The sequence below is a fragment of the Onychostoma macrolepis genome, chromosome 03 (genome assembly GCF_012432095.1).
Source record: "Onychostoma macrolepis isolate SWU-2019 chromosome 03, ASM1243209v1, whole genome shotgun sequence".
Lineage (NCBI taxonomy): Eukaryota > Metazoa > Chordata > Actinopteri > Cypriniformes > Cyprinidae > Onychostoma > Onychostoma macrolepis.
Window position 1 is genome coordinate 11,064,227 of NC_081157.1, and position 25,618 is coordinate 11,089,844.

At 37.9% G+C, this 25,618-nt stretch overlaps 1 protein-coding gene across 1 annotated transcript; it reads left to right on the plus strand.

Moving 5' to 3' along the window:
* Nucleotides 1-1,041: 1,041 nt before the first annotated feature.
* Nucleotides 1,042-16,734, plus strand: proza (protein Z, vitamin K-dependent plasma glycoprotein a). Its single transcript, XM_058769733.1, has 10 exons — nt 1,042-1,209; nt 1,390-1,486; nt 5,790-5,959; nt 8,145-8,169; nt 8,703-8,816; nt 11,476-11,604; nt 11,899-12,014; nt 12,473-12,587; nt 12,680-13,005; nt 15,027-16,734. The coding sequence occupies exons 2-10, from the start codon at nt 1,411-1,413 to the stop codon at nt 15,231-15,233; spliced, it is 1,278 nt and encodes a 425-aa protein (XP_058625716.1). The 5' UTR covers nt 1,042-1,209; nt 1,390-1,410; the 3' UTR covers nt 15,234-16,734.
* Nucleotides 16,735-25,618: the final 8,884 nt, after the last annotated feature.

Sequence of the window (25,618 nt, forward strand, 5' to 3'; positions counted from 1 at the left end):
ACAGGTGTTCAAATACTTATTTGCAGCTGTATCATACAAAAAATAGTTAAAAATCATACATTGTGATTTCTGGATTTTTTATAGATTATGTCTCTCACAGTGGACATGCACCTCGATGACAATTTCAGACCCTCCATGATTTCTAAGTGGGAGAACTTGCAAAATAGCAGGGTGTTCAAATTTTTTCCTCACTGTATATTCCAAGTTGAAATGTTACCGAATCCCAGGAATTACCCTCCTGTCATTGATCAGGAGGTCTGTTCCTATTTTTTATTTATTTATTTATTCATTTTAAGTAGGAGCACTAGTGCTCCTGAAAAGAAATGTAAGCATAGAGTCCTCAAGAATGTAATATTAAAAACTAACTGCAAACGTTTATCCAACGTAATATGTACAAATTCACACATGGCCATTTCCACCACTGTATATATATATATATATATATATATCCCCCTCAAAAATCATGAGTGCATAACTCCCCTGACTGTAACAAGGACACCTTAAAATAAAGTGTAACCAATGAGTAGACAAATAGGACATTCTAATGTATGAATGTATTAAACTTGTGTTTTGATGGTTGAAAACCCTTTTTCCTCTGACCCATATATACTAAAGGTTCTTCTTAATTATATGTGTAAAAGCTATACTATTTTAGCACTTATTTGTAGTGACAGGTTTATCTGTGAGCATTAGAAAGCAAGCATTAAATAACACAATAAATTCATTTACTTCACTATTATTTTGCTACTATATTATATTACATTTCTATTCCCTCCGTCTGTTTTGGCCAAAAGTCTGTAAATAGTTTTGTTGCGAGTCTGTAAATCAGTCAAGCACTTTGAAACACAAATTTTAAAAGGTGCAATATAATTAAAACTTTACTTACCTCACAAAAACACACATAAAACTATCAAACTGATGAAAGCATCGTATTGCAGCTCAATATGAAATACAGCCAATAATTCATTGCTCTATAGCAGATCTGAGGGAAAGCCACAATTGCTAGTCGTTTGCTCCCTCGTGTGGTTATATACAGACAAACGCAGTATGGCTCATGTTGGTTCAAAACAACAACAATAGATGCACTGATGTCAGTCTGACAGACTATTTCACCTCAGTAGATGTGACAGCAGATTATCAGCAGGTCGATATCAGACATTATCGTTTCCTCAGTGAAGAGCTCAGATCTGCGCCAGAAGCTATAAGCGGGTGAGTCTCTGTTATGTAATAATAGCCTATAATAAATAAACAATAGAGAATTATAAGCGTTTTGAGGTTAAAACCCATCGCTGCTTATTATTGTGATGTTAAATTTAACTGGAAACTGAACATTTAGGACAAGCGTGGGTTTAACGGTTAAATGAAGTTAAATTATGTTGTATTTCACAGGCGGAGGCGTCGACCGTTATCATGGCTTTCCTCCGAAGATTGTTTTCTCTCGCAGTTTTGTTTGGCTTTGTGACCGCTGGACTGCACAAAAGAACAGGTAATGCATTTTTCTGCATTTAAATCGTTTGGAGTCTGTTAAACACAAGCTCTGGTTTTTCTTGTGGTTAATAAACCTTCGTATTTGTTTCTCCAGCGGCCGTTTTTGTCAGACTTTCAGCGTATAATCATGCAAATTAATTAAGCGAAGAATAGAGTCTGACATACCAATGAAAATCCCCTAGAGCCCTTATAAAATGCTTAAATAAAACGCATTATCATAACAATTGGCTCATCAAGAAAGCGGTGAGAAAAGTAACAGGCACCACGTGATCAAACCCATGCTTGGGTTGCCAAGTCCACCTATATCCCTTAGATTTTGGCTACTGTTGCTGTGGATTGTTTTTGTTATTTTAGAGAGTATGTTGTACAAATTATATTTGGTCTGAAATATTGTCTCATATAGTTTGTTCTTCCCAATTGATACACTATCATAGTGCTTTTTTTGACAGTGTAGGGCCAGAGATTTGCAGCGTCATTAAGAACTGCGTCATTTTAGTTTATTTGTAATGTTGCCAAGTTCAGGCAGAGCCCTCCGAGAGCCTCAGAATTAACAAAACATGTTTATTTAGCCACATATAATTGTATGACAAGTAGTATTCAGTTTACGATACGGTTTAATTTATTTACTTGCAAACAGTGACTCATTGTCGTGAAAAACTAAGAAAGTGACATCAAGGCTATAATGTGATTGGTTTGCAAAGCACAAGCAATAGAGGTTGACTGTTAAGGCCTGTTCACGTCAAGTATTATGATTTTGATGATAAGGATTTAGTACCACAGCTGTAACGATAACGATACAAAGGAACAATATTGTTGGAAACTCTTCCAGAACAATTTTTTTTCCAAGTTGGCATTAGCGGCCAGTCAGAATCCACTCACATTAAAGAGCTCAAGCATTTATTTTAAAGCATCAGATGACAAAACTGAAGCATCCACTGCTTCCGGTTTGAGGAACTGCCACTCAAAAAGACTGAAATAAATCATTTCAAATAATGAGGCTGCGCTACAAATGATCCTAATCCATCAGTTTGACTGAATGAGCTGTAGATTTTCAGTCATGCTCTATTTTTATCCACCTGGAAAATAATGTAACGCTTGGCATTTTAATGTGACATTGAGAATATCTGTGGCTAGTGCCATCTTCAGTCTGCTTTGTTCATTTACTCATATTATTTTTTTCATTGTATTCAGCTGTAACAATATGAAATCTGCTCTCCCATTAATTCACTGGAATGCACTAAGAATCCCATGTTTTTCTCTCCACATCCTTATTGGTGTCTCTTGCCCACTTTTTCCACACGGTTGCTTGAAAATTGAATTTGATCTTCCCTTTCACCTGTAATTCCTTTCAGCTTTGTTTACTGGAATGTTTCTAAAGCAGGGAAATACAATATTTATTATGTCAAAATTACTCAAAGCACTTTTGAAATATCCATTAATGTTCCAGGTAATGTAGGAAAATTTTGGTAAAAGCGGCATTACATGTACTTTACCCAATATTTAACACGCCTGTAATATTGCTGTGAAAAGACTCATCTGAGCAGTTGGGCTTATTAGTTGTCTGCCTGTTTTCAGATGCAAATGTATACAATACATATTTGTTCAGTTTCTACAGTAATACGTTATTAATAATTAGTGACATTGAATTATTAGAATTTTTTTTGGAAATTAAAATAGAATGTTAATCGAATAAAGAATTGTATATTTTTTAACATTTAATTTTTAAAATATTACTTTCTATTAATTTCTCATATGTCCCATAGCAGAAGATTGAGGTTGACCATTTCGGGTCAAGCTTTGTGATTTAATTATTTCATTTTGCCAGATTTTAATTTGAAGAGCCAGTAGTCACGGTAACAAAGTGGACAATAATTTGAGGGACTCAAGCAAAAACCTTTATTTAATTACAGTTGTCAGTCCAGAAACACTGCAGTATGTTGTTAGCAGAAGGAAAAGTGTAACAATTTAAATTGTGAATGGGTTATAAACGAAAGTGAGCAAAGAATGCTACTGTCAGTCACTAAAATTTGTGTCAGCTCACTGGCTGAGCTCTGCACACCTTGGAATAGAGGCAGTGATGTGTCATGAATTATGAAGATGTCTACACTGCACAATTAATCTTATCGCTTATTTACATTGTGTTTACTGGCTGTTATTCATTACGAAAGGATTCGCAGGTGTGTTGAACAAAGTGAGCTCTTTTTGAGTGGATGCACTACTGACTAACTTAAACGCCTCTGATTGGTCATTGTGTTCAGCGCTCAATGTCAGACACATACAGCATTTGAAAGCAGCACCCATCAGCTCTCACTCTTGTGAGATGCGAGTGATATTTCCTTACTGTCTTTATAAGCTGAACTTTCAACATTATCAGAATTTAAGATATTGCAATTTTTTTTTTTTTCAAAATGTCTCAATTTTTCTTACTTGATTATATCCACCTTATTTTTACTGTAAGAGCGTGTTTAAATTTAACACGTCTGGCTTCCGGTGTCATCCACTTCTAGCTATTTCTAGCTGTACAAAATTGTACAAAATTAGCTGTACTGTTTGATTTCGAAAATTGGTGTCTTACCATATTATATTAATATATTATCTTAATTATGAACACAGTGGTTTGTAATGCACACAGTTTTACCGTTTACTGCACATTGTTATTCTTCTCGTTATTTCCCTATAGCGGCTAATTAGTCTCGCGTAGCCAGACCTTCAGACTGACGACTGAAGATCTGGAATCCATGGCAGCTTTCATTGGCCAAGGCCAGCCCATGATGCCGTTTGATCGACATGTCAAACAACCAATCACAGTTCGTTTCGTTCAGCGTCACGTTTCGGGGCGTGGAAATGTCGCCACAATAACTGACCGGTGTATAAAACTCTCCGACTTATTTTAAAGATTCTATGCCGCGAAATATTTCACATACTTTTGAAAATCCAGCGTTTAGTTGATCCTGATAAGCGTTTGTTGTCGCAGTTGTAAACACGACGGCTTTCTTCTTTCATGAGGGGGTTTGGCGCCACAGTTTCCAGGCGGAACGTTAAAGAACGCGACACACACGTCTCCCGGAAATCCTGTATAATTCAACCAATCCGATGACTACTTCGTGTGCCATATGCATCAGACGTCCAGCCAGCGGTCTGTGGGCGTGACGTCTGAGGCTAATGTACCAGAAGTCTTGCCCATGGGCTTACATCCATGTTAAAGAATAAGGTGGATGTGTATTTTTCTAGACACTTGGCTTTTTATCATGCTCTTTGTCTGGGTATATGCAGTGCATCACTTAGCAACAGTGCACATTAATTGTTAATTAAGGAACTGATGTACTGATGGTGTGTCGCTTCTATGCCCGATACTAGTCCCATACTTGAGCTGTCCTAACTGAAAGCTACTTGCACTGACATATCTTAAAATACGTCAGTGCCATTGCTTTGTAACAAGATACATGCCAGTAATGTTTTTTTTTTTTTTCTATTTTCTTTTTCTAAAGCACATAAAAAACACTTAAATGTCCTAATTTAACTAAGGCCTCCCTAGACTAATCCTGGCTTAATCTAAGATCTGTCTGTAAAACCAGGGCATAGTGAATTGTCTCTACTCCCTCATGGCTAGTCATTGAGCAAGATATATTTGCAGCAAAAAAGAAAGTGTAATCAATTGACTGAAAAGGATTTGGTTTCAAAAACAGTCTTAACAAACAAGCGCTCTTACTCCATTATTCTTCAGACAGATCAGACCAACTTGAGCAACTTTCATGTGACCCTTGATTCTGAAATGAAAAGTCATATATCTACATTTGTTGAATTCTTTTTTTTTTTTAGATTTTAAATTTCCTTCGCAACATTTGAAGGTGTCTTGGGAAAAAGGTCTGGGTATAGACATCTCAGAGGATAATTACAATGAGGCCCTTTGAAGTAACAGATCCTGTTGCTACAGGTTGTTTTTTTTAGTCTGTGGGTTAAAGTGATCTCCCCTCTAAAGTGATTTAGTCATTTTAATCATCTGCAACTTAATTATTTTAAAATGCACAAAATGTTAAATTAAACAATGAACATTATTTGACATTAATCTGCTATCCATCTGTGCCTCACTAACACCACAACTGACAATCTAAATGTTTTTCCATCCTCCACGTCAAATCTGAGTAGCCGTGGATTCTGGCCATGTGCAGGTCTCTGGTGGCCATAACCAGAAATCATGTTTGAATAGTTCAGTTGAAATATCACTTTTATCCATTTCTCACCTGCCATTCACACTGTATAAAATAATTTTCACAATTTTTCTGTGTCCCTACACACCTCAGCTCCTGTGTTCCTGGAAAAGTGGGATGCACTTAGTTTAATTTCCCGTCAGAAGAGAAGCAACGCGGGTGATGAAGAGACTAAACTCCCTGCCAACCTCGAGAGGGAGTGTATAGAGGAAGTTTGTGATTACGAAGAAGCAAGAGAAGTCTTCCAGGATAATTATCGCACAGTAAGTCTGAATCTTAACCTGAATTCACCCGTCTAAACTAGGGGTGTGTGATATTTATTGTTTGTGATGAAATTGTAATTATTGTTTGTGCAACGATGAGCAAGCTGACATTATTGAGTATGTCATTTACTTTGCACAAAACAGGCAAAAACACCTTGATAGTGCAAATATCTTTGATTTTATATAAATAAACAGTAAGTATGGATGCACGATATTATCAGACTGATATTGGAATCGGCCGATAATGGCTTTAAATGCAAATATCGGCATTTAATTTGAGAATGCATGTACAAGATGATCACTAGCGTGTGCAGTAGCAGCAGCGGCAGCCTCCCCTGGGTCCATATTGTAAGGCATTTTATTTACATAGGGGGGCGCTGTGTTTTTGAATAAATAAAGCAGTATAAACGTCGTATAATCATGAGTATGTTTTGATTTAAAGGTCAGAAGGTATAGCTTACATGAATAAAAAAAATTAAACTTGTAAATTAAATAATTTTATATATACAGATGTATTCATTAATTTGTAATGTTTTTTTTAAACGAATTATGAGCTCTAAAAGATTTTCAGAATTTTTACAACTCTTTTGCCTTAGACCATCTACAAATGTTAAATCTTAAAATAATAAGGTTAACACTGCATCTTTCTGAAAAAAAAGTGATTTGATATATAGTTTAATTATTTTCAAAGATTTGAATGTACTGTCATTATAAAATAACTTCATTATTGTTTGCTTAATTACAACAAATAAGTTTTTTTTATAAATTATTTATAACCAAAATTAAAAATAATGTTACAAATAAAGAAGAATCCTTGGCACTTATTGAAATGGCCAGAATGTGAATAAAGGCTTTTTAACTTTTTTGGACCAGAAGAAGTGCCTTGGATTCATCTTTTTTTTTGTAAAAGTTGCTTCAAACCCAATTAAAGAGCACCTTCTGGGATTACTTCACAAGGCCCTTAATCAGCAAATAGCGCTTCATGTTTCCTATTAAAAAATGTGATTGTAATTCCCGCACAGGAGAGACTTAGTATTGTTTCCAAACAAAAGGAAATATATCGGTATCGACCAAAATGAGTTGAAAAATATCAGCATATTGGATATCGGCAAAAATCCCATATTGTGCATCCCTAACAGTAAGTTAACAATTTTAGTTCCATTTTAGACACAATTCTGTTAATATTCTGCCTACAAAAATGTTGTTGACCACAGCAGAACTGTATTGTGTGTTCAAGCAACACATAGGGCCTGTTTAAACCTGGTCACTTCATGTGTTTTCTCTGACCGGATAGCTATCCGATCGTGAAAAGACCAGGTGTAAATGCCCTCAGAAACACTTTTGAGACGGATTTAAATCCGATCGCTCAAACCAACAAAACTGGACAAGTGTAAATGCATCTGGTTGTTGAAACCAGATGTGCAAATTTTACTCCTCCCAAAATATTAAAATAATAAACGTGTGAGAGCGTTTTTTAGGCTATATGGCATGTTATAGTCAAATATGACCGCTAATGCAACACGTATCACCGCGGACAAGTAGTTGAGTCAAACTTCCACAAATTAAACTGAAATTAAGTCGCAGATGCTCAACACACAATCATCTTCATTAAAAGTAGTGAGACTAATCTATCTTTCCAGTACTGATACCGTACTCTCTCCTGTTGCGGTCTTTGATCTTGAACTTAGCTGATAATGAATAAAATGCAGCACTTATCTGTTGGTTTCATTAACGTGAACAGATAGATATCCGATCAGAGAAAACGCAGGTGACCAGGTGTAAATAGGTCCATAGTGGTACTTCATTACTGAATGAATCGTTTGAATGAATGATTCAATGACTCAGCTCATTAAGACACTGACTTAATTTTCTTATAAAGTATCATTTCACTTTTTTAAAAATGAATTCAGTTTAAGGGTGCAAATATTGCCTTGTAGTGGGAAAAGTTCATTTCTGTCATGGCTGTGAACTACCCACTGCACAGAATATGAAGACCTACCTAAACAAAATCCAGCCTAAACCATCCAAGATACCAGCACAAAACACATGCTCAAAATATTTTATAATTATTATTATCAAAAAAAAAAAAAACTGAGATGTCATTTGTGTGAAAATTGCACACTTCTAGTCTACACATTTAATATTACTACTAATATTCACAAATTGTGTTTCTGTTTCTTTAAAGGATATCTTCTGGTCTGTCTACGTTGGTAAGTTGTGAATGTTGCATATACATGATGGTCATGTGAGAAAGTCAGGCATCAACTGTTTTTCCAGATGTCTCCAGTCCTGGAGACCCACCTACCAGAATGTGTTAGATGTGTTAGACTAATTAAAGGACCTGTTTCAACCTGTTTCTTATGTGTATTGAATGGACTGGAGTGGGGAAACCCTGCATTTCAGGTACCTCAATGAGATGAATATAGGCAAGTGGAATCAGTTGTTCCATTTGTTGCCCTGATGCAATCAAATTGATTAAAGAAACTAAAGAAATATATATAATACATCAGACCTATTCCATGTCCAGGTTAGCTGGTTATTAGATGAAACTAACAACAGGTAAGAAGTATGTCGGATTTCATGGGAAAGCAGTTGATTATATAGTGGTCATCATTAAACAGTATTGCACATGGGATTGCTACTCCCATTAGAATCATGTTCTGATTTTATACATTTATATGATGTACATATGATGTTTTAAGTGTGTGACATGCGTCATCTCTGATGTTGTTTTACATTCTAGATGGTGACCAGTGTGCTCCGCAGCCATGCAAAAATGGAGCCATGTGTTCAGATAGTGTGGGGGGCTTTGACTGCATTTGTAAATCAGGCTTTTCAGGAGTCGACTGTGAGACAGGTATGTAACTGAACCCTCATCTTGATTGAGCTCTATTTAAAAAGTACACATTAAAGAGATCAAGAAATAGAAAATAAAAAATGTCCAGAATTAGGCTTTCTACCTCTCTGAAATGCAGGAATTTGTAATCGCCCCGGTTGTGATTTCCCTCTACACATCCCTTAACATGTAAATCAAGGAGGTCTACCTTTAAACTTCCAACAGTTGACGAGATAACCTGTATCATTCAGAAAACTAAATCCACTACTTGTCAACTTGATTCTCTTCTAACACATTTGAAGTTTGTTCATCTTCTTTAATCACTGAGATTCATTCATCACTGTCTTCTGTTTTTTTTTTTGTCCCTCACCACTTAAAGGGTCATGAAACCCCAGCCTACTGTTTTTTAGATTGTAGCAGAAGTGTTTGTGATGCACATTAAAGAAGACAATCACTACGTTTACATGGACATCAATACTCCGATTTTAATACGATTAAGACATTACTCTGATTAAGAATCTACCATGTAAACAGAGATTTTTGATGACCTTAATCCGGCTAAAGTCATAATCGAACTAAACAGAAATCGAATTAAGACATGTGGAGTATTCCTATTTTAGTCGCATTATCGAGGTGCAGTACAGACATGTAAACACCTTAATCATGATATTACCGTCGTGTAGGACTTTTCGCCGCATTTTGCGACAGGATACACACGGCAGCGATCAACCGTTTGACGGCAAATAAAAGCGCTTCAACACCGCCGTCTGTAATTAAATAATTAACTGCACTTGAAGCTTTCATAAAATTAAAAATGAAACACGCAAAACTATATATGGCATCATCACAAAGACGAACTATATGTTTATACGTGAAATTCTGGAGGGGACGTCGGATGGTGTCGCGTGGTGACGTAATGATGCATGCCATTAATCGATCTATGTACTCTAACATGTAAAACGGGAACATGAAAGGATTATTCTAAAAGCAACCCATATAAACACCTTAATCATAATATTGTCTTATTCAGAATAAGGTAAATAATTAGATTACTGATGTCCATGTAAACATAGTCAATGTTAGCATCCGTTAATTTTCATTGTTGGAGAAAACTGGTTAATTTTGAGCTTTTTTGTGCTATTTTCTTCTTCCGGGTTTAAAATCTACATTGTGTTGACGTCACAGTTTTTGAGGACTATAGTACATCGATGACGTATTGGTATCTATTAAATTATTAATGAAACTGCATGTTCTAATCCTATGAGAACATGCTTCGCTTAATTATTCACAATGGCATGTGTTGATTTGCTATGACGGATACTTCAGACTGTAAGGTCACCATACTTTAACTGAGAGAAACATTCATGGATCGAAGGAGAGTGTTTGTTTTTGATTTGTAATAAGAGATCGGCACAAACGCGATTCATTCACTTTGTGAGTGTAACTATTTTTACAGCTACATGATGCAACCCATCAAAAGGCTTATATAAACTCTACAGTATAAGACTTAAAAGTTATCAGAGGTGCAACTGCGCGTTCATATGTTTTCGAAGCAGAGTGAAAATGGCTGTGAATTTGTGTATTTAACTCAATGGGAGCGAAATTAAAATGTCTGAAACCGAAGTTGTCTGTGTTGTTTGTCTCCCCTCTTCCCCCTCCACTCCGTAGTGCACCACGCCCACTTTTGTAGCGTTTTTTAAAACTGTGGTGAGAACTAACCGGTGCTCGTTCTAAGTACAGCCTTTGATATAATCTCGTTTAACATCTTCCTAGACAAGCTGGACTCCCTTGGAGTAATGGGCACAGGTCTGTCTTAGTTTAACAACTGGTGTTCCCCAAGGCTCAGTTTTGGCCCCTCTTTTATTTATTATTTATCTATTGCTCCTTGAACATATTTTTAGGAAGTATGGCATTCATTTCCACTAATATGCTGACGACGCTCAGCTTTATCTGTCTTCTATGTCTTTCCTCCACCTTCACTGTTCAGCTTTTAGTTGAAATTAAAAACTGGCTATCATCTAATTTACCACTAACTCAATAGTGGTATTACTGAAATCTTGCTAGAAGGTACAATATCTACTTAGGTTAAATCTGATTGCTTCTCAGTGACTATTGACCTTTCTATAGTTTTTCCATCTATGCTTGTTAGAGTCTGGTTGCCCTTCATTTGTGTAATTCCCTTCCTTTGGACATCTGTAACAGCAATAGTCTTCATACCTTTAAATCTTATTGTAAAACTCATTTATTTAAACAGGCTTATTTATGATTTCACATGTACTAAGCAATATTGTATTCCTTAGTGTTACAGTATGCTCTGTTTATTGTTGTTATATTAATATTCTTAGGATGACTTTTAAGGTGAACTGAGTGTCGTGAAACGTGCCTATAAATAAATGTAATGAATAATGATGCTGAGGTCTGTCAACAACTCATGTCAGTCACAAGAGCATAAATACAGTGCAGTAAAGTGAATCCAGAAAGATCTGAAAATGCATTTCATGACCCTTTCAACAAAATTATGACATGCATCACTTAACATTTAGTTTGACCCGCTAAATAGGGCTTGAAACTCTAAAAAGTTCACCACTGGATAAGACATTTTAGCATTTCTCAATTGTCTTTATTACATGATGCTAAATGATGTTTGTTTGCTGTTGTTCTCACTGATTTTTTTTTTTAGATCAAACGGTATGTGTAATCGATAAGAGCAAAGGGTGCAGTCAGTTTTGTAAGCCGGGCTATCAGTCGTACGAATGCTCGTGTGCGTACGGCTGGAAACTGCAGCAGAGAGAAAAGTGCGTGCCGGCTGGTGAGTCCCTTACGCCTCTGTCTCACAATCAGTTTATAAACTATGCACAAACAGGTTAACGCAACAGCTGATAATGGCAGATGAGTTGAGTAATTGTACTCATCACAAAACTGTTTTGCGTTATTATTACTAAAGTAATATTTAAAAATAATTTAGCAAAAGTAAACTAAACTTTTTTTTGTTGTTGTTGTTGTTTAATACATGCCTAGATATTGGTTATATTTTGAGAAAACCAAAATAATAGTCCAATCAATACCAAATCATTGCTAAATACACATTTACTTTTCTCTTTAGTGACATTTCCATGTGGAAAACTGGCAAGTTTGAGTCAGTGGAACAGACGTCAGTCAACTAACATACAGTCAGACTATCAAGGACTCACCTGCGGCTCAGAAGAGTGTCCCTGGCAGGTGAATAAACCACGCTTGATCCTCCAGACGTCATGTTTGTTGTTTATGTACACACTGCAGCTTCGCACTGCAAGTTGATGAAAGTCAGAGCTAATCTGCAGATTTTAGTTCACAGATTTCATAGAAAATCAACTAGTGTATGCTGGTCACAGACTCTGATAGCTACAGACAGTGTTTCTTCTGTAACTATTTAGAAATTAGGCAAGTGTATGATGACTAGTGTCATATACTGTATTCCAGCCTTAAGTCATTCATATCTACTTGAATTAAGTCCTGTTAGAGTTAAATGAGTTGAATGAGGTCTAATGTTCGACAAACAAATTTTGAGCAGTTTTTGAAACATTCACATTCTGTACACACAAAACAATTTAAGACACTCACTCTCACATTTAGATGTGGTTGTCACTTCACAGTGTGCAGATACTTTACATTGTGTACATGTACTCATTTTTTCAAAGGCGATGCTGCAACGTGGATTGGTTCGTTTCTGCAGTGGGGTGATCTTCAAAGAGAACATGGTTCTCACCACAGCCCAGTGCGTTAGGAAGTACGACAACTTTCAGATGGCGGTGGGTGAGTGCCATTATGTTTTCAGAAAATTGAAATGAAACATGTTGAACAGGGGTTTCCTAACATGCTAAAAAATCATTCCTTAAACTCTGCAGGTAAAAGGGTGACCTCATTTGAAGCAGGAGAGCAGACGCTTCAGGTAAAGCAGGTGCACATCCACCCTCTCTATACTGAGGGCAAACCTGACAACGACATAGCTGTAGTAGAGCTGAAGCAGAAGATCGTCTTCAAGAAGAGCGTGCTTCCAGCCTGTCTGCCCGACAGAGACTTTGCTGACAGTGTGCTCATGGCGGGCGACTACATGGGTGTCGTCACCGGCTGGAAGGAAGTTTCAGGTGCAACGGATATTGAAGGAAACCTCATGTTAAACCACCTGTCCTATGACAAACTGCTGGGTTGCTCGCAGCGCCACTCTGGTCAGGTTGGTGGACGTGTCAGTATTTTATGGGGTTCCCATGGTCATGAAAAACCATTTCACAAATTGTTTCCTCATAATCAACTTTATTATCATACAATCATGCAATTCCAGATCCAAGCATCAAAACATGAAATTATCCATGGTCTTGGTGTAGAGGACTCTCAGAATAATAGTAAAACTACAGGTGGATCAACAAAGGGCATCCTTTCTTCAGTGGAGAGGGTTTTTCCAATAAAATTAGATATCTTGCCAACAGTGCTATAAAAAAAAAAAGCAGTTAGTGGGTTAAAACTCTAAAAGGCCAACAGTGGATGATGGTGAGACGCTACAGAGATGATGACTAACAAAGAATCAAAACAAATGAATTAGTTAGCTTTGGGCAACAACTGTCACAGCCAGGGTTAATATTTGCATTTGTAGGTCTTAAAAGATCTCAAAAATCTCTTAAAACGCGCTTCCGCAAATGAAGGCCTCAAAAAGTCTCAAAGATCCTCAATAAGGGCCTTTCGCACTGCAGGAACCTTTTCATAGTACCCAAACTAATTTTGGAACTACCCACTTTTTGGCGTGTTTGCACCGTGGAAACTAGGAACGGTTTTAGTTCTAGGAACTCCGCTTGGAGGAACTAAATTAGCTCCTACTTCAGAGTAGGGTCTAAAACAGTTCTAGGAACTATCCGTGACGTAAGTGTACGCTGATTGGATAAATGCGTACGAAAATGCCCTCACCCGCCATGATTTAAAACACCGTGTAAACACATACTGTGTAAACATTGTATAATACTGAGTGCATTTATAAACGGCATTTACCTGAAGACTTTGTCTACGGCGTTTTGTGCTTCTATCAGCCTCAATGAAATGTAACACTGCAAATTGTCGTTGGAGATTCTTAGTTCTCCTTTCCGTTCTTTCAGTCGCTTGATGTATACGTCAAAATTCCATGTCCATTATTGTGAAACTCGCAAGACACAACAAAAACACAGCTCCGATCACAGCATCCTCCATCCTCCTGTTGATAACGTTGTTCTTGTTTGTTTACGTTGTTGTATGCCGCGTACAAATGACGTCGCTGTCGACCGGCTTACGTCACTTAGTACCCACTGTCAGTGCGAATGCAACCCTTAAAATGGTACTGGGAAATAGTTTGCGCAAAATCGTCCCAGTACTTTAGTACTGTACTTTTAGTTCTGGAACTAAAGCAGTGCGAAAGGCTCTATGTGCATAAACTGCAAAAAACTGATATCTTCCTCAGTATTTAAAATGTCTAAACATCTCTGAATCAGGATTTGAAATGTCTTGTTTTCTGAGACATTGAAGACACTATGCTTGAAACAAGAACAAATATCTGCCAGTGGGGTATGAACACATTTTTCTTTTGAATTACTGTAAGTTGGTTCACTGGCTTTTAATCATAAACTAGCTTCATTTTGATAAGGTAAAATGTCTTGATTTCTGAGAAACTGTCATTTTTCAAGTAAATTTATCTTGATATAAGGATTTTTAGACATTTGCACTGGAAAACAACACAAAAACATTGAAGAAGGACAGGACTTTTTGGTACAGTAAAATGTATTTCCAGAAATACATTAAGTTAAACTTAAGTTTCTCTTCTGTGTTCTTCCTAGACATTTAGAGAAAATATTGACCTATTGTGTTCCCTTCAAATTATTCCTTATATAATCTTTACTTGATCTTAAAGAATTTGGTTTTAAATTTACCTTCATAAAACCCAAGAAACCCTGGATTAAGATGTATTAACTTTACTAGATAACATTAAGCTGTTTGAAAAACCTTGCATTGCTGAAGCCCCTACACAGATAGATAAAGAGTGGAGCCTAGACTGCTTTTCAGGTCTGATTGATTTTATATATAATATTGAAATCTTGGACTGGGGTGGTGCACAAATTGTTCAAAATAAAAGGGGGAAACAGAGGGAAGGAGTAAATAGTATGGGGGTAACATCAGGGTGAATCGAAGTTATTTAAAGTAGATACATGTAACTGAGTGCTTTTATTTTGTCTTCAGGTCACCAACAAAATGGCATGTACTATGCCTCGAGCTAACGCAGACTGCATCTTGGGACAAGGCAGCCCTGTGCTCACGCTGTACAGAGAGGTGTTCTTCCTCACCGGCATTGTCAGCCAGCCTCAAGGAACCGACTGCAAGAACGGTTATGTCTTACAGAAAGTGTCCCGCTTCCTGCCATGGTTAAACACATTCATGCGCCCATAATGAAAGAGAAAAGAAAGAATGTACAGTACATTTCTACCTTGTCTTTGTTTTAGTTGGCATTGCCTTTGTTCCCACTTATACACAACAAATTATAAATGTAAGAAAAAGTAAGTCGGGGGTTTTTCAGAAAACAAGGTTAACTTGCATGTACCCTGAACTCTCGGGTGATAAACCCAAACCTTGCTTACTCAGGGTGTGTCTGTTAATACGGCTTTATAATTTAGCTTGGACGTTATGAGTCCTGCAGCAAATAAAGACATCCTTTTAATTGCAGAGCTGTCAACATGTGGTTTTAAGATTTGTGAGGTCAAATAAAATGAGCATTGGAGTTTGTTATAATAATGCTTTTTAATGTTATGCATAATCTGTGTTGTCACGGCCACTGAAGCCTCATGAAAACTATCCCTGAGACATATCCTGTTCCAGAGCCAGATATTATGACTACTTTCATACCCTGAAAGTTGCATCAGTTTTTGCAACCGAAAGCTGAGTTTTTCTGGAAAACCCCCTCAGAAGTGATCAGATTTGTGCTGTAGGTCCTGAACTTTTCCTGTGGTAGATTTGCAGAGGCAGAGAACGTTTTCACACTCTGATTACAAACTCATTTTGTTTTCTTTGAAATAGCATGCACTGATTAATCTTTCAGAGTAACACAATGAATGTGTAATAAAGGGGTCTTGATACATTTTTTTTTTTTTTTAATTATTTAAGTTCCTGACGTACATTGTTAGTCAGGGTTTTTTTTTTTTTGGTTGTTGTACCAAATCACTCCTAAATTAGAATTATATGACAATTGTATTACTAATTGACCATGAGTTGTGCAGATGGCATATATAAAAAAACTAAAACCAATTAGAGCTAGCTTTCTATAGACATTTTAAGCTTGACTTTGGAAATTATTGCACCAACAAAAACTGGACATTTGCTTGGCTATGTTTGCAACTACCATTCAAAACTATGAAAACAAGTGATGCTGAGTAACCTTGACTATGCATTTTATCATATATATATATATAATGGTGTGATTATTGGACAAGTGTCTCCTGGCCATCAATAAAAAATAGTATTAAAAACGATAGAAACTGAAGTCTGTCTGAAGATGCTGATACTTCACACACAAACTCAATGACACCCTCAAGCTTCCATGCTGGCAAGTAACAGTGGTATGAGTGGGATAATGCCTTCCTTACACGTCAACATGAATCACTCGGTTTAGGACACACAAGTGTATTGTCATCATACCTCAAACTCCAGTATTTGATGACATTTCAGGGTGTTCTGAATCAGTGTATTTTGTCAAGTGAAGTGAAATTCAACAGATATTCTTTGCTCAGTGAATCCACCTTATCTTTAAAGTAAAATTGAGCACCCCCATTTTTAACTTCATTGTGGCGAGCTTCCGGTATCAGCCTCTTTCCATTTTTTTAGCTGCTTGATGTTGCAAATTTATATGTAGTGTCATATTATTTTATTGTAATAAACACACTAGTTTGATCACAAATAGTTTTACCATTTATTGCTCTCTCTTCTTCGGCTGCCGCAGCAAAATGACCCTTTCTGACACACACAAGTAGTGCAACCCCAGTGCTTGGACACATATGTACACACACACCCCAAATAATAATAATTATTATAATAAATTATGTAAATTGATATTTATATGATACGAAAGAAAATCTGTGCAAAATACACTCCCCTCCAAAAGTATTGGGACAGTGAGGCCAATTACTTTATTTTTGCTGTAGACTGAAAACATTTGGGTTTGATATCAAAAGATGAATATCAGACCAGAGATTTACATGCCGGCTTTTATTTCCAGGTATCTGACACACAACTTAGAAGATATCACCTTTTGTTGGAACACACCCATTTTTCATGTGAGCAAAAGTATTGGAACATGTGACTGACAGGTGTGTTTTGTTGCCCAGGTGTGTCCTATCACAATGATTATTCAAACAATAATTAGCACTGAATGTCTACGCTCAGTTTCAGATTTGGGTTTTGCCTGTTCAACCTGCATTTATAGTTAAGAGGTGTAACCAACATGAAAACCAGAGAGCTGTCTATGGGTGAAAAACAAGCAATTGTGAAGCTGAGAGAAGAAGGAAAATCAATCAGAACCATTGCATACACATTGGCCATAGCCATTTCAACCATTTGGAATGTCTTGAAGAAGAAAGAAGCCACTGGTGTACTAAGTAACAGACATCGAACAGGTAGACCAAGGAAAACAACTGCAGTTGATGACGGAAACATTGTGAGAGCTGATCCTAAAACAACTGTAAGTGAGATCAGCAACAACCTCCAGAGGGCAGGAGTGAAGGTATCACAATCTACTGTTTGCAGAAGACTTCATGATCACAAGCACAGAGGCTACACCAGAAGATGCAGACCACTCATTAGCAAGAAGAATAGGAAGGCCAGGCTGGAATTTGCCAAAAAGTACAGAGATGAGCCTCAAAAAAAAGTTGGGACAAAGTTTTATGGACTGATGAGACTAAGATTAACCTTTACCAAAGTGACGGAAAGGCTAAAGTTTGGAGAAAGAAAGGATCTGCTCATGATCCCAAACTTGCAAGCTCATCTGTGAAACACAGTGGAGGTAATGTCATGGCTTGGGCTTGTATGGCTTCTTCTGGGACGGGCTCATTAATCTTCATTCATGATGTAACGCATGATGGCAGCAGCAAAATGAACTCCGAAGTCTACAGAAACATTTTGTCTGCCAATTTAAAGAAAGATGCAACCAAACTTATTGGGAGATCCTTCATCACGCAGCAAGATAATGACCCAAAACACACTGCCAAAACAACAAAGGAGTTCATCAGGGGCAAGAAGTGGAAGGTTTTAGACTGGCCAAGTCAATCTCCAGACTTAAACCCTATAGAGCATGCCTTTTACCTTCTAAAGAGGAGACTGAAGGGGGTAACCCCCCAAAACAAGCAACAACTGAAAGAGGCTGCGCTGAAAGCCTGGAAAAGCATCACAAAAGAAGAATGCAAAAGTTTGGACATGTCAATGGGTCACAGGCTTGATTAAGTTATTGAAAGCAAAGGGTTTGCAACTAAATATTAAGTCTTTTTCACTTTAATCTATGTTAATTCTATCTGTTCCAATACTTTTGCTCACATGAAAAATGAGTGGGTTCAAACAAAAAGTGATATCTTCTAAGTTGTGTGTCAGATCAAGATGTAAATACCTGGAAATAAAAGCCGACATGTAAATCTCGTCTGATATTCATCGTTTGATGTCAAACCCAAATGTTTTCAGTCTACAGCAAAAATAAAGGAATTGGCCTCACTATCCCAATACTTTTGGATGGGAGTGTATATGATTTCACTCAATGTCCTCTTTGCCTGACAATGTGTTAAAGGGCACCTATTATGCCCCTTTTTACAAGATGTAATATTGGTCTTGGGTGTCCCCAGAATGTGTCTGGGAAGTTTCAGTTCAAAATACCCCACAGATCATTTATTATAACAGCTAGAAAATGTCATTTTTGGGGTGTGTGTAAAAAAAGAGCTGTTTTGGAGTGTATGGCTTTAAATGCAAATGAGCTGAATATTCCCGCCCCGTCTCCAGAAGAGGGCGTCGCGTATACTTCTCTCTGCATTGCATATCTACAGCAGTAAACAGCCGGTAGAAGCAACATAACTGAGGGCGGTGAGAACCGTTGTTCAGCTGTACATATGGGAAGCCAAATGCACTGAAAGTGGGACGAAACAGCGCGATGTTACAGAGCTCGCGCCGCGCTGACCTGTCATCGCTGAGCCACGCAACCTTGCTACCGAACGAACAGCGAACTAATCTCACAAGTGTGGCACTGATCAATTCAAATACTTCGATAATGCACACGCACAAATACAGTTTAAACGCTAAGCACTATAACATGACATTCACAAAGGAGTCTGGAGCTACACGTCTTTAGGTAGATTTTGAGGCGCATTACCCTGAAAAATGAAAGTAATCCACATCCACTCAGCAGCTCGGATGTTGGGAGAAAATGAAGACTCTTATGTTCAGTCTTACATCCAAACACAGAACCACGGGGTTGGCTTACGAGATATTATTGACATTACAGCTGCTCGAGCACGGAGAAAATGGAGGACAGTGTAACCACTGAGGGCGGAAACTATAATAATGCAGAGCTGTCAATCAAACCCTGTGGCCCGGCCGTACACAATGTGATGTCACACTGCGTGAGAATCAAAACGGCAGGCCTAGTGACACTGATTTGGTTTAAAGGGGATTAAAAAATGAGGAGTGGGTGGATTTTTATCCTTGTAGGGTGGTTGTGTTCATACACTGCCAACACACATTTATGTCCAAACACCATGTAAAAGTGGATTTTGCATAATAGGTGCCCTTTAAGTTTGGCTATGGGCTGATAGAGCAGAGGTGTCAAACTCAGTTCCTGGAGGGCCGGAGCTCCAACCCTAATTAAACACGCATGATCCAGATTATCAAGTCCTTCAGGCTTATTTAAAAATGACATTGTTTGTGTTGGAGCAGGGTTGGAACAAAACTCTGCAGGGCTCTGGCCCTCCAGGAACTGAGTTTGACACCCCTGCGATAGAGAAATCACCCACAGGAGGCGGGTCTATGTAGCAGTTTAGCCAATTGCTGGTTCAAGATATAAACATTTAATATATGACACAAAATTTAGCCAATCATCACTCTCAAATCTAATCCAAAAAGGGTGATTATGTTGGCGCTGTTGCGCTTCATGCGTCCTGAGTTCGAATCCCAGCTTGCGGACCTTTCCCAATCCCGATCTCTCTCTCACTTAGCTTTCTGTCTACATACTGTCCTAAAAGCAAAAAAAAAAATTTTTGTAACCCCCAATGAGTTTCTGCTTAAGTCTGAACAAGTCGAGTCACTTTGTGCTCTGACTGAAGAACACCGGAGTTAGGGCCGCTTCTGTACATTATACAAATGTTCTTGGGCTGAGAGAAAGGCTGAAAGGTAGAACCAGATATTCATATGCTATACCAACAAAATGCAAACTTCAAGAATTTTCTTGTGGGGTGCATTTATTCTTGTAGCATCCTTCAGGTTGCTCAGCGTAAGGGGTGGGGGGTAAGCCATAGCTTGTCAGAAGGTCTGCCAAGGTGGTAGAGGGGGTGCAGTCTGTCGTTCTAGGCAAACAGAGCTGCAAAGCATTCAAATCATTTCTCTTCTATCTCTTTTGCATCCATTTTAGAGACAAGCCAAAACTGCCCTCCACAACAACTGTGCATCCAGTATGCCTTCCTTTTCACTGTCAGAAAGATTAGTTAAGCCAGTTCCCTCTCTATTAAATGACCATTTTTGCCATGACCTTGCCCGCAGCTTGAATCTCTGAAGATGGAGAGAGATCTGTAACAACACACTATGCCTGGCGTGGTAGACACTTCGTCCTGCAGCCCTGCTTGGTATATACGGTCAGCATGGAGATCGCATTCAGAGCCCTGACTGAGAGAGTGAGCGGGCTCCATCATATACGACTGGAATTGGTCCACTTTAGATGGCAACGTTGGTTTTGCAGCTGGCATGTGCATAGGATGAAAATGCACAGCAACTAATGGCTCCATAGGAGTCATGCAGAGAAGGCTCTCCTTCTCCATCCCCTCCACATCAAGAGCAGATCCCCTTGCACAGGTGAATGGTCTGTCTATCCAGGTAACCTCAACGTCCTCCAGGAGCTCTGGAAAATCTAGAAGGAGCTGTCACCTTGCCCTGCTTGCTCTCTACAGTCTCTCACCCTCGTAGCATGACTTTGTAGTCTCCGCTACATTGCAAAAAATCTTTTTCTTTATTGGTATTTTTGACTTGTTTTCTCATACAAACATTTAAACATTTTTGAATTAAGATAAATTCATATTTTTTGCTTAAAACGTGAAAAATATCTGCCAGTGGGGTAAGAAAAATAATCTTAATTCAAAAGAAAACCAAGATTATTTTTCTTGTCCTATTTGCAGATATTTTCTTTTGTGTTAAGCAAAAACTATTGCGAAGTGTGTTTGCGAATTTGAGGCCGGACATAAGAAGGGAGGTGTGTGTTCTTTTTGGGTAACGGTGTGCCGAACTACATTACTTGGTTCATGAACTCTTTTCAAATGTTTGTCAAATCCTGAAAATATACCAAATTCTGAGCAATTTGGTATATTTTGGCAATCTGCCTGACCACATTTTAGACAAAAGTGACTTGCCAGGCAACATCCCATGAATAAGTGGTGAGATTTTTTTTTTTTACTGCCAACAATGCATAAATTTAGATCCGAGCTCAGCAACTCTTGGACTCCGTCAGTGTCAATCTCAAAAACAGTTCATCATAGCCACCAAGACCACTCACTGACTTGCATGACGTAGTTTTCTTGTCAAGAATTATATCCATAAATGCTTTTCTTTATCCAAATGGCAAGCAGTTATGGCTGTCTGCTCTCTTCAAAGGAGTCAAGGTGTTTTTCTCTCAGTCCTTGCCTAAAAATAAAACAAACGCAACACTCCAAGGCAGTTCTCTGATTGCTTCTCTCTACATTACTTTTCCATCATATAATTATCACAGCTGGCAATATTTTGAGCCAGACATATAGTGATATGTCCAAATGTACCTTTTTGAAGATAACAAGGTGTTTCTCAGCAGTCTTGTGGTAATGGTGGAATCAAGAATCAAAGCAAGATCCTAAGTAATATTCATCCTAAATAACAGATATGGCAACTTCAGCAAAAATACATTGACGTGTGGATAATCTTATGTCGAACTTCAATAGTCTCACCTACATTCATCCTCTTTTACAGCTGATTCCACAGAGTAACTCAGATCCTGAAGGTCATGGGAGAAGTGAAGGTCTTTGCTTTAGTGAATTAGTTCCTGCATGAATGTAGTTGAACGCCTTTATAAGAACCTAGCTGATGTCTTCTTACCAAAAATCAAAACAAAATCCAGCTCAGTCTATGTTTATATTTGTCATTATAGCATTATAGAAGTAAAGCTCAAACGACAGCATATGTAGCATTGCTATTTCCCACAAAAAAATAAAAAAATAAAGTTATTTAGACCCATCTCTCTTGTTCTGTCATACAATCACAAATCTAGGTAACGACGTGGTATTCACTTTGGAAATGAATGATGCCAAAAGTATAAGATCACTTCCTCATTTGGACCTTTATTGGAGAAACAAATTCTCTGCACTGTTTGTCTGCCAGGATAATAAATTATTAACATGCTGTATTATTAAATATATTTATATAAGTTTAATGAGGATGCTTCAGTGACGTGCTATTGCTGTATCTCCAGTGGATAGCATTATTTATTGTTAACTAGAACCTAGTTTGGTCTTTTCCTACATTTTGTACTGTTTTAAATGTAGGAACACTTCTAATGTCACATGTATTCAGTGTTTTTGTCTTTCTTCTTTCTCCTTATTTCTACTCATTTTCCTGGAATGAACCTGCAGTTAGACTTAACTTCTTTATCGCTTGCAGTGTTACAGAATAACTGACCAGAACTGATGGATCTAGTGGCTGTTTGTGTCCTCCTCCCCAGCGAGAGGGATCGACCCCTCAGTGACCACACGTGTGAGTTTTTAGATCTAGCATATCAAACACATTATCCAGACAGTAGGCTTGTTTCATTGTATAGGGCTGGATCGAATGAGCCATTAAAATCAATGCTGACCATCGATCATCCTCCAGGGACTTTCTGTGAGTTTGTGAAGCTGGCATTACAGCTAACCTGATCTCCTTGACTGTTGGGAAGGTGGAGAAAGATCTAAACATTACTGATTCAGCCCCAGACTTCATCCCAGAGTCTGTTCCTGTCCTGGAGCTCCTGGTCAGTTGTGAGATTGAGCTTGAGTGTGCACACATGATTGACCTTTGACTCCTCCTTATCCTTCTGGCTCCATCACGGTCTGTTGATTCCTCCAGCCTTGCCATGAATTTCTGAGACTTCAGCTTTACCTTGGCCTCCAACCTTTTGTTTCCACCAGGGTCCTCCATGCCTTCAGCTCCACAGGTGGCGTCTGTCCCAATGGCTTTTGATCCCCTGTCTCCACCCTGGTCCTCCATCCTTCGTGTTTTTGTGTTCCATACTGTGTAAAGACTCTTATTTTAATGTATCATAGACTCCTAATTTACATGGTTACATTGCTTCTATTTTCTCCTCTTAGTTACTGTTTATGTTTCATGGTTTGTGATTGTTCATTTGTAGTTTAGGTCCTAGTAACTGTGTATATCTAGCCCTGCTTTTCTCCAGTTTGTCGGGTATTGTCTTGACTTACCTAGGTTAAAGCTGGGTTCACACATTTGTCAGATTGCTGCTCTTCTCACACTGCATGACTGTCAGGGGAACCATCTAGTTGCTGTTGTGTGCACACTACACGACGAATCAGCGACAGGGGGCCACACATTACATAACTTTTTAATAGGAAGAATCGCCAACAACTCTGCCTTGTCTACAAACTACATTTCTCAACCAAACACATGCAAGAAGTGCTGCAGGAAATAATGTAAGATCACTCGTGATACAGGAGTTCTTGTGTGAGACTGGATTTCTGCCTGTTAGAAGAAGCTTGTGATACAAGTTGCCTGTACGCTATATAAAGAATAATAAGGAGAGATGGTTGCTTGCAGATCTATTATGACTCCTCCCTGAACATTCCCTTGCCATGTATCTCGCTCTCTCATTGGCTGTAGGTTTATGACTCCTCTCCCAAATGTTTACTTGCCCTGTATCTCGCTCTCTCATTGGCTGTAGGTATGTGACTCCTCCCCTGAACGTTCCCTTGCCCTGTTTCTACTCTCTCATTGGCTGTAGGTCATCGCTGATGTCATTTCCAGTCAAAACACATTTCACACTGCAGGACTGTGAGTCGAAGACAGGTCCAGATATTTAGCTTGCCAAAAATCTCACGGGAATCAGTGACATGTCGTGATTGTCGCTCGCAGGAACAAGCACCAATTTGCCTCCAATTTTGATCATTTGTTGTAAATTTCACAAAACGTTTAGCAACTGAAAATCAGGGCAAAAATTGTGTGTGTGCCCAGCATATTTGTGTTTAAAACATCCTGCAACAGACCTTAAAGGGATAGTTCACCCAAAAATGAAAATTCCATCATTAATTACTCACCCTCATGTCGTTCCAAACTCGTAAGACCTTCGTTCATCTTCAGAACACAAATTAAGATATTTTTGATGAAATCTGAGAGCTCTCTGACCCTGCATAGACAGCAACGCAACTGCAATGTGAAACGTAGGAACGGTTGAACCACTGTTGTCACATGGATTATTTTAACGATGTCCTTGCAATATTTCTGAGCCTTGATCGTGGTAGTATTCTAAGCTCTTGGATTTCATCAAAAATATCTTAATTTGTGTTCCGAAGATGAACGAAGGTCTTACGGGTTTGGAACGACATGAGGGTGAGTAATTAATGACGGAATTTTCATTTTTGGGTGAACTATCCCTTTAATCAGGTTAGTTGAATAGATTAATTTAAGGCAGATGAAGTCTACGAAGGATAGAACTTCACAACTTTTAAAACTGTTTAGTGGAGTTTATGTCTATTGAAATTTATTTTATTTTTTTTCTTGGTAGTAAGACGTTTTGCCATCTGAACTTTCGGTACGTTGTTTTGTTTTTATTATGTAGCCTTGTTTTTATTCCGTCAACATTTAAACATATCGCTACCCTGACTAAGGTCTATTACATTCATGTAACTTCTAAATAATTCATATCTGGCAACGTTACAGTGTTACAACTACATTTTTTAATTCAAAGTAAGAAAAAAACGCTCTTTTTGTGACATAGAAAGATTAATTATTGAACATTGTTTTTGCGAATGTGTTTATGTCAAAACATGTTAGAACGAGTTATGCTCCTATCTCTTAGGGGGGATCTGAATATGTAAGTGTTTTTTTAAATTATTTTTCTTTATGACAACACAAACTTTTCAGGATATTGTTAATTTATTATACAAATCTTTATATTTCATAGAAATGTTTTCTCTGGTGTTATTTACTTACTAAATATCACTGTGCCCCTCTCTGGCTGAATTATGCAAGGACACTGTACCTCTGCCAAAACTACATCATCCTGTTGTCAGCAAAAAAATAAAAATAAGTAAAATTTGCAATAGATTAATCATAATCTACTGCTACGACCCAGAATCTGCCCTAGCTAAACGTCCGAAATACCTTTAAATATTTGCTGTGTATAATATGTTTTGCTCTCTTTGTCGTTATTTTCTACATTCTCTTCATCCAAGTGGTTGTCTTTTTAAATCTAGCATATTTAAAATAAAAAAAAGCTTTGTAAACACAGACAATGGGATGGGGGTTGGAGGGGATTCCGTACATGGTGAAGAGCAGGGCTTGTTTGTGAGGGATGGGGTGGTGAATGA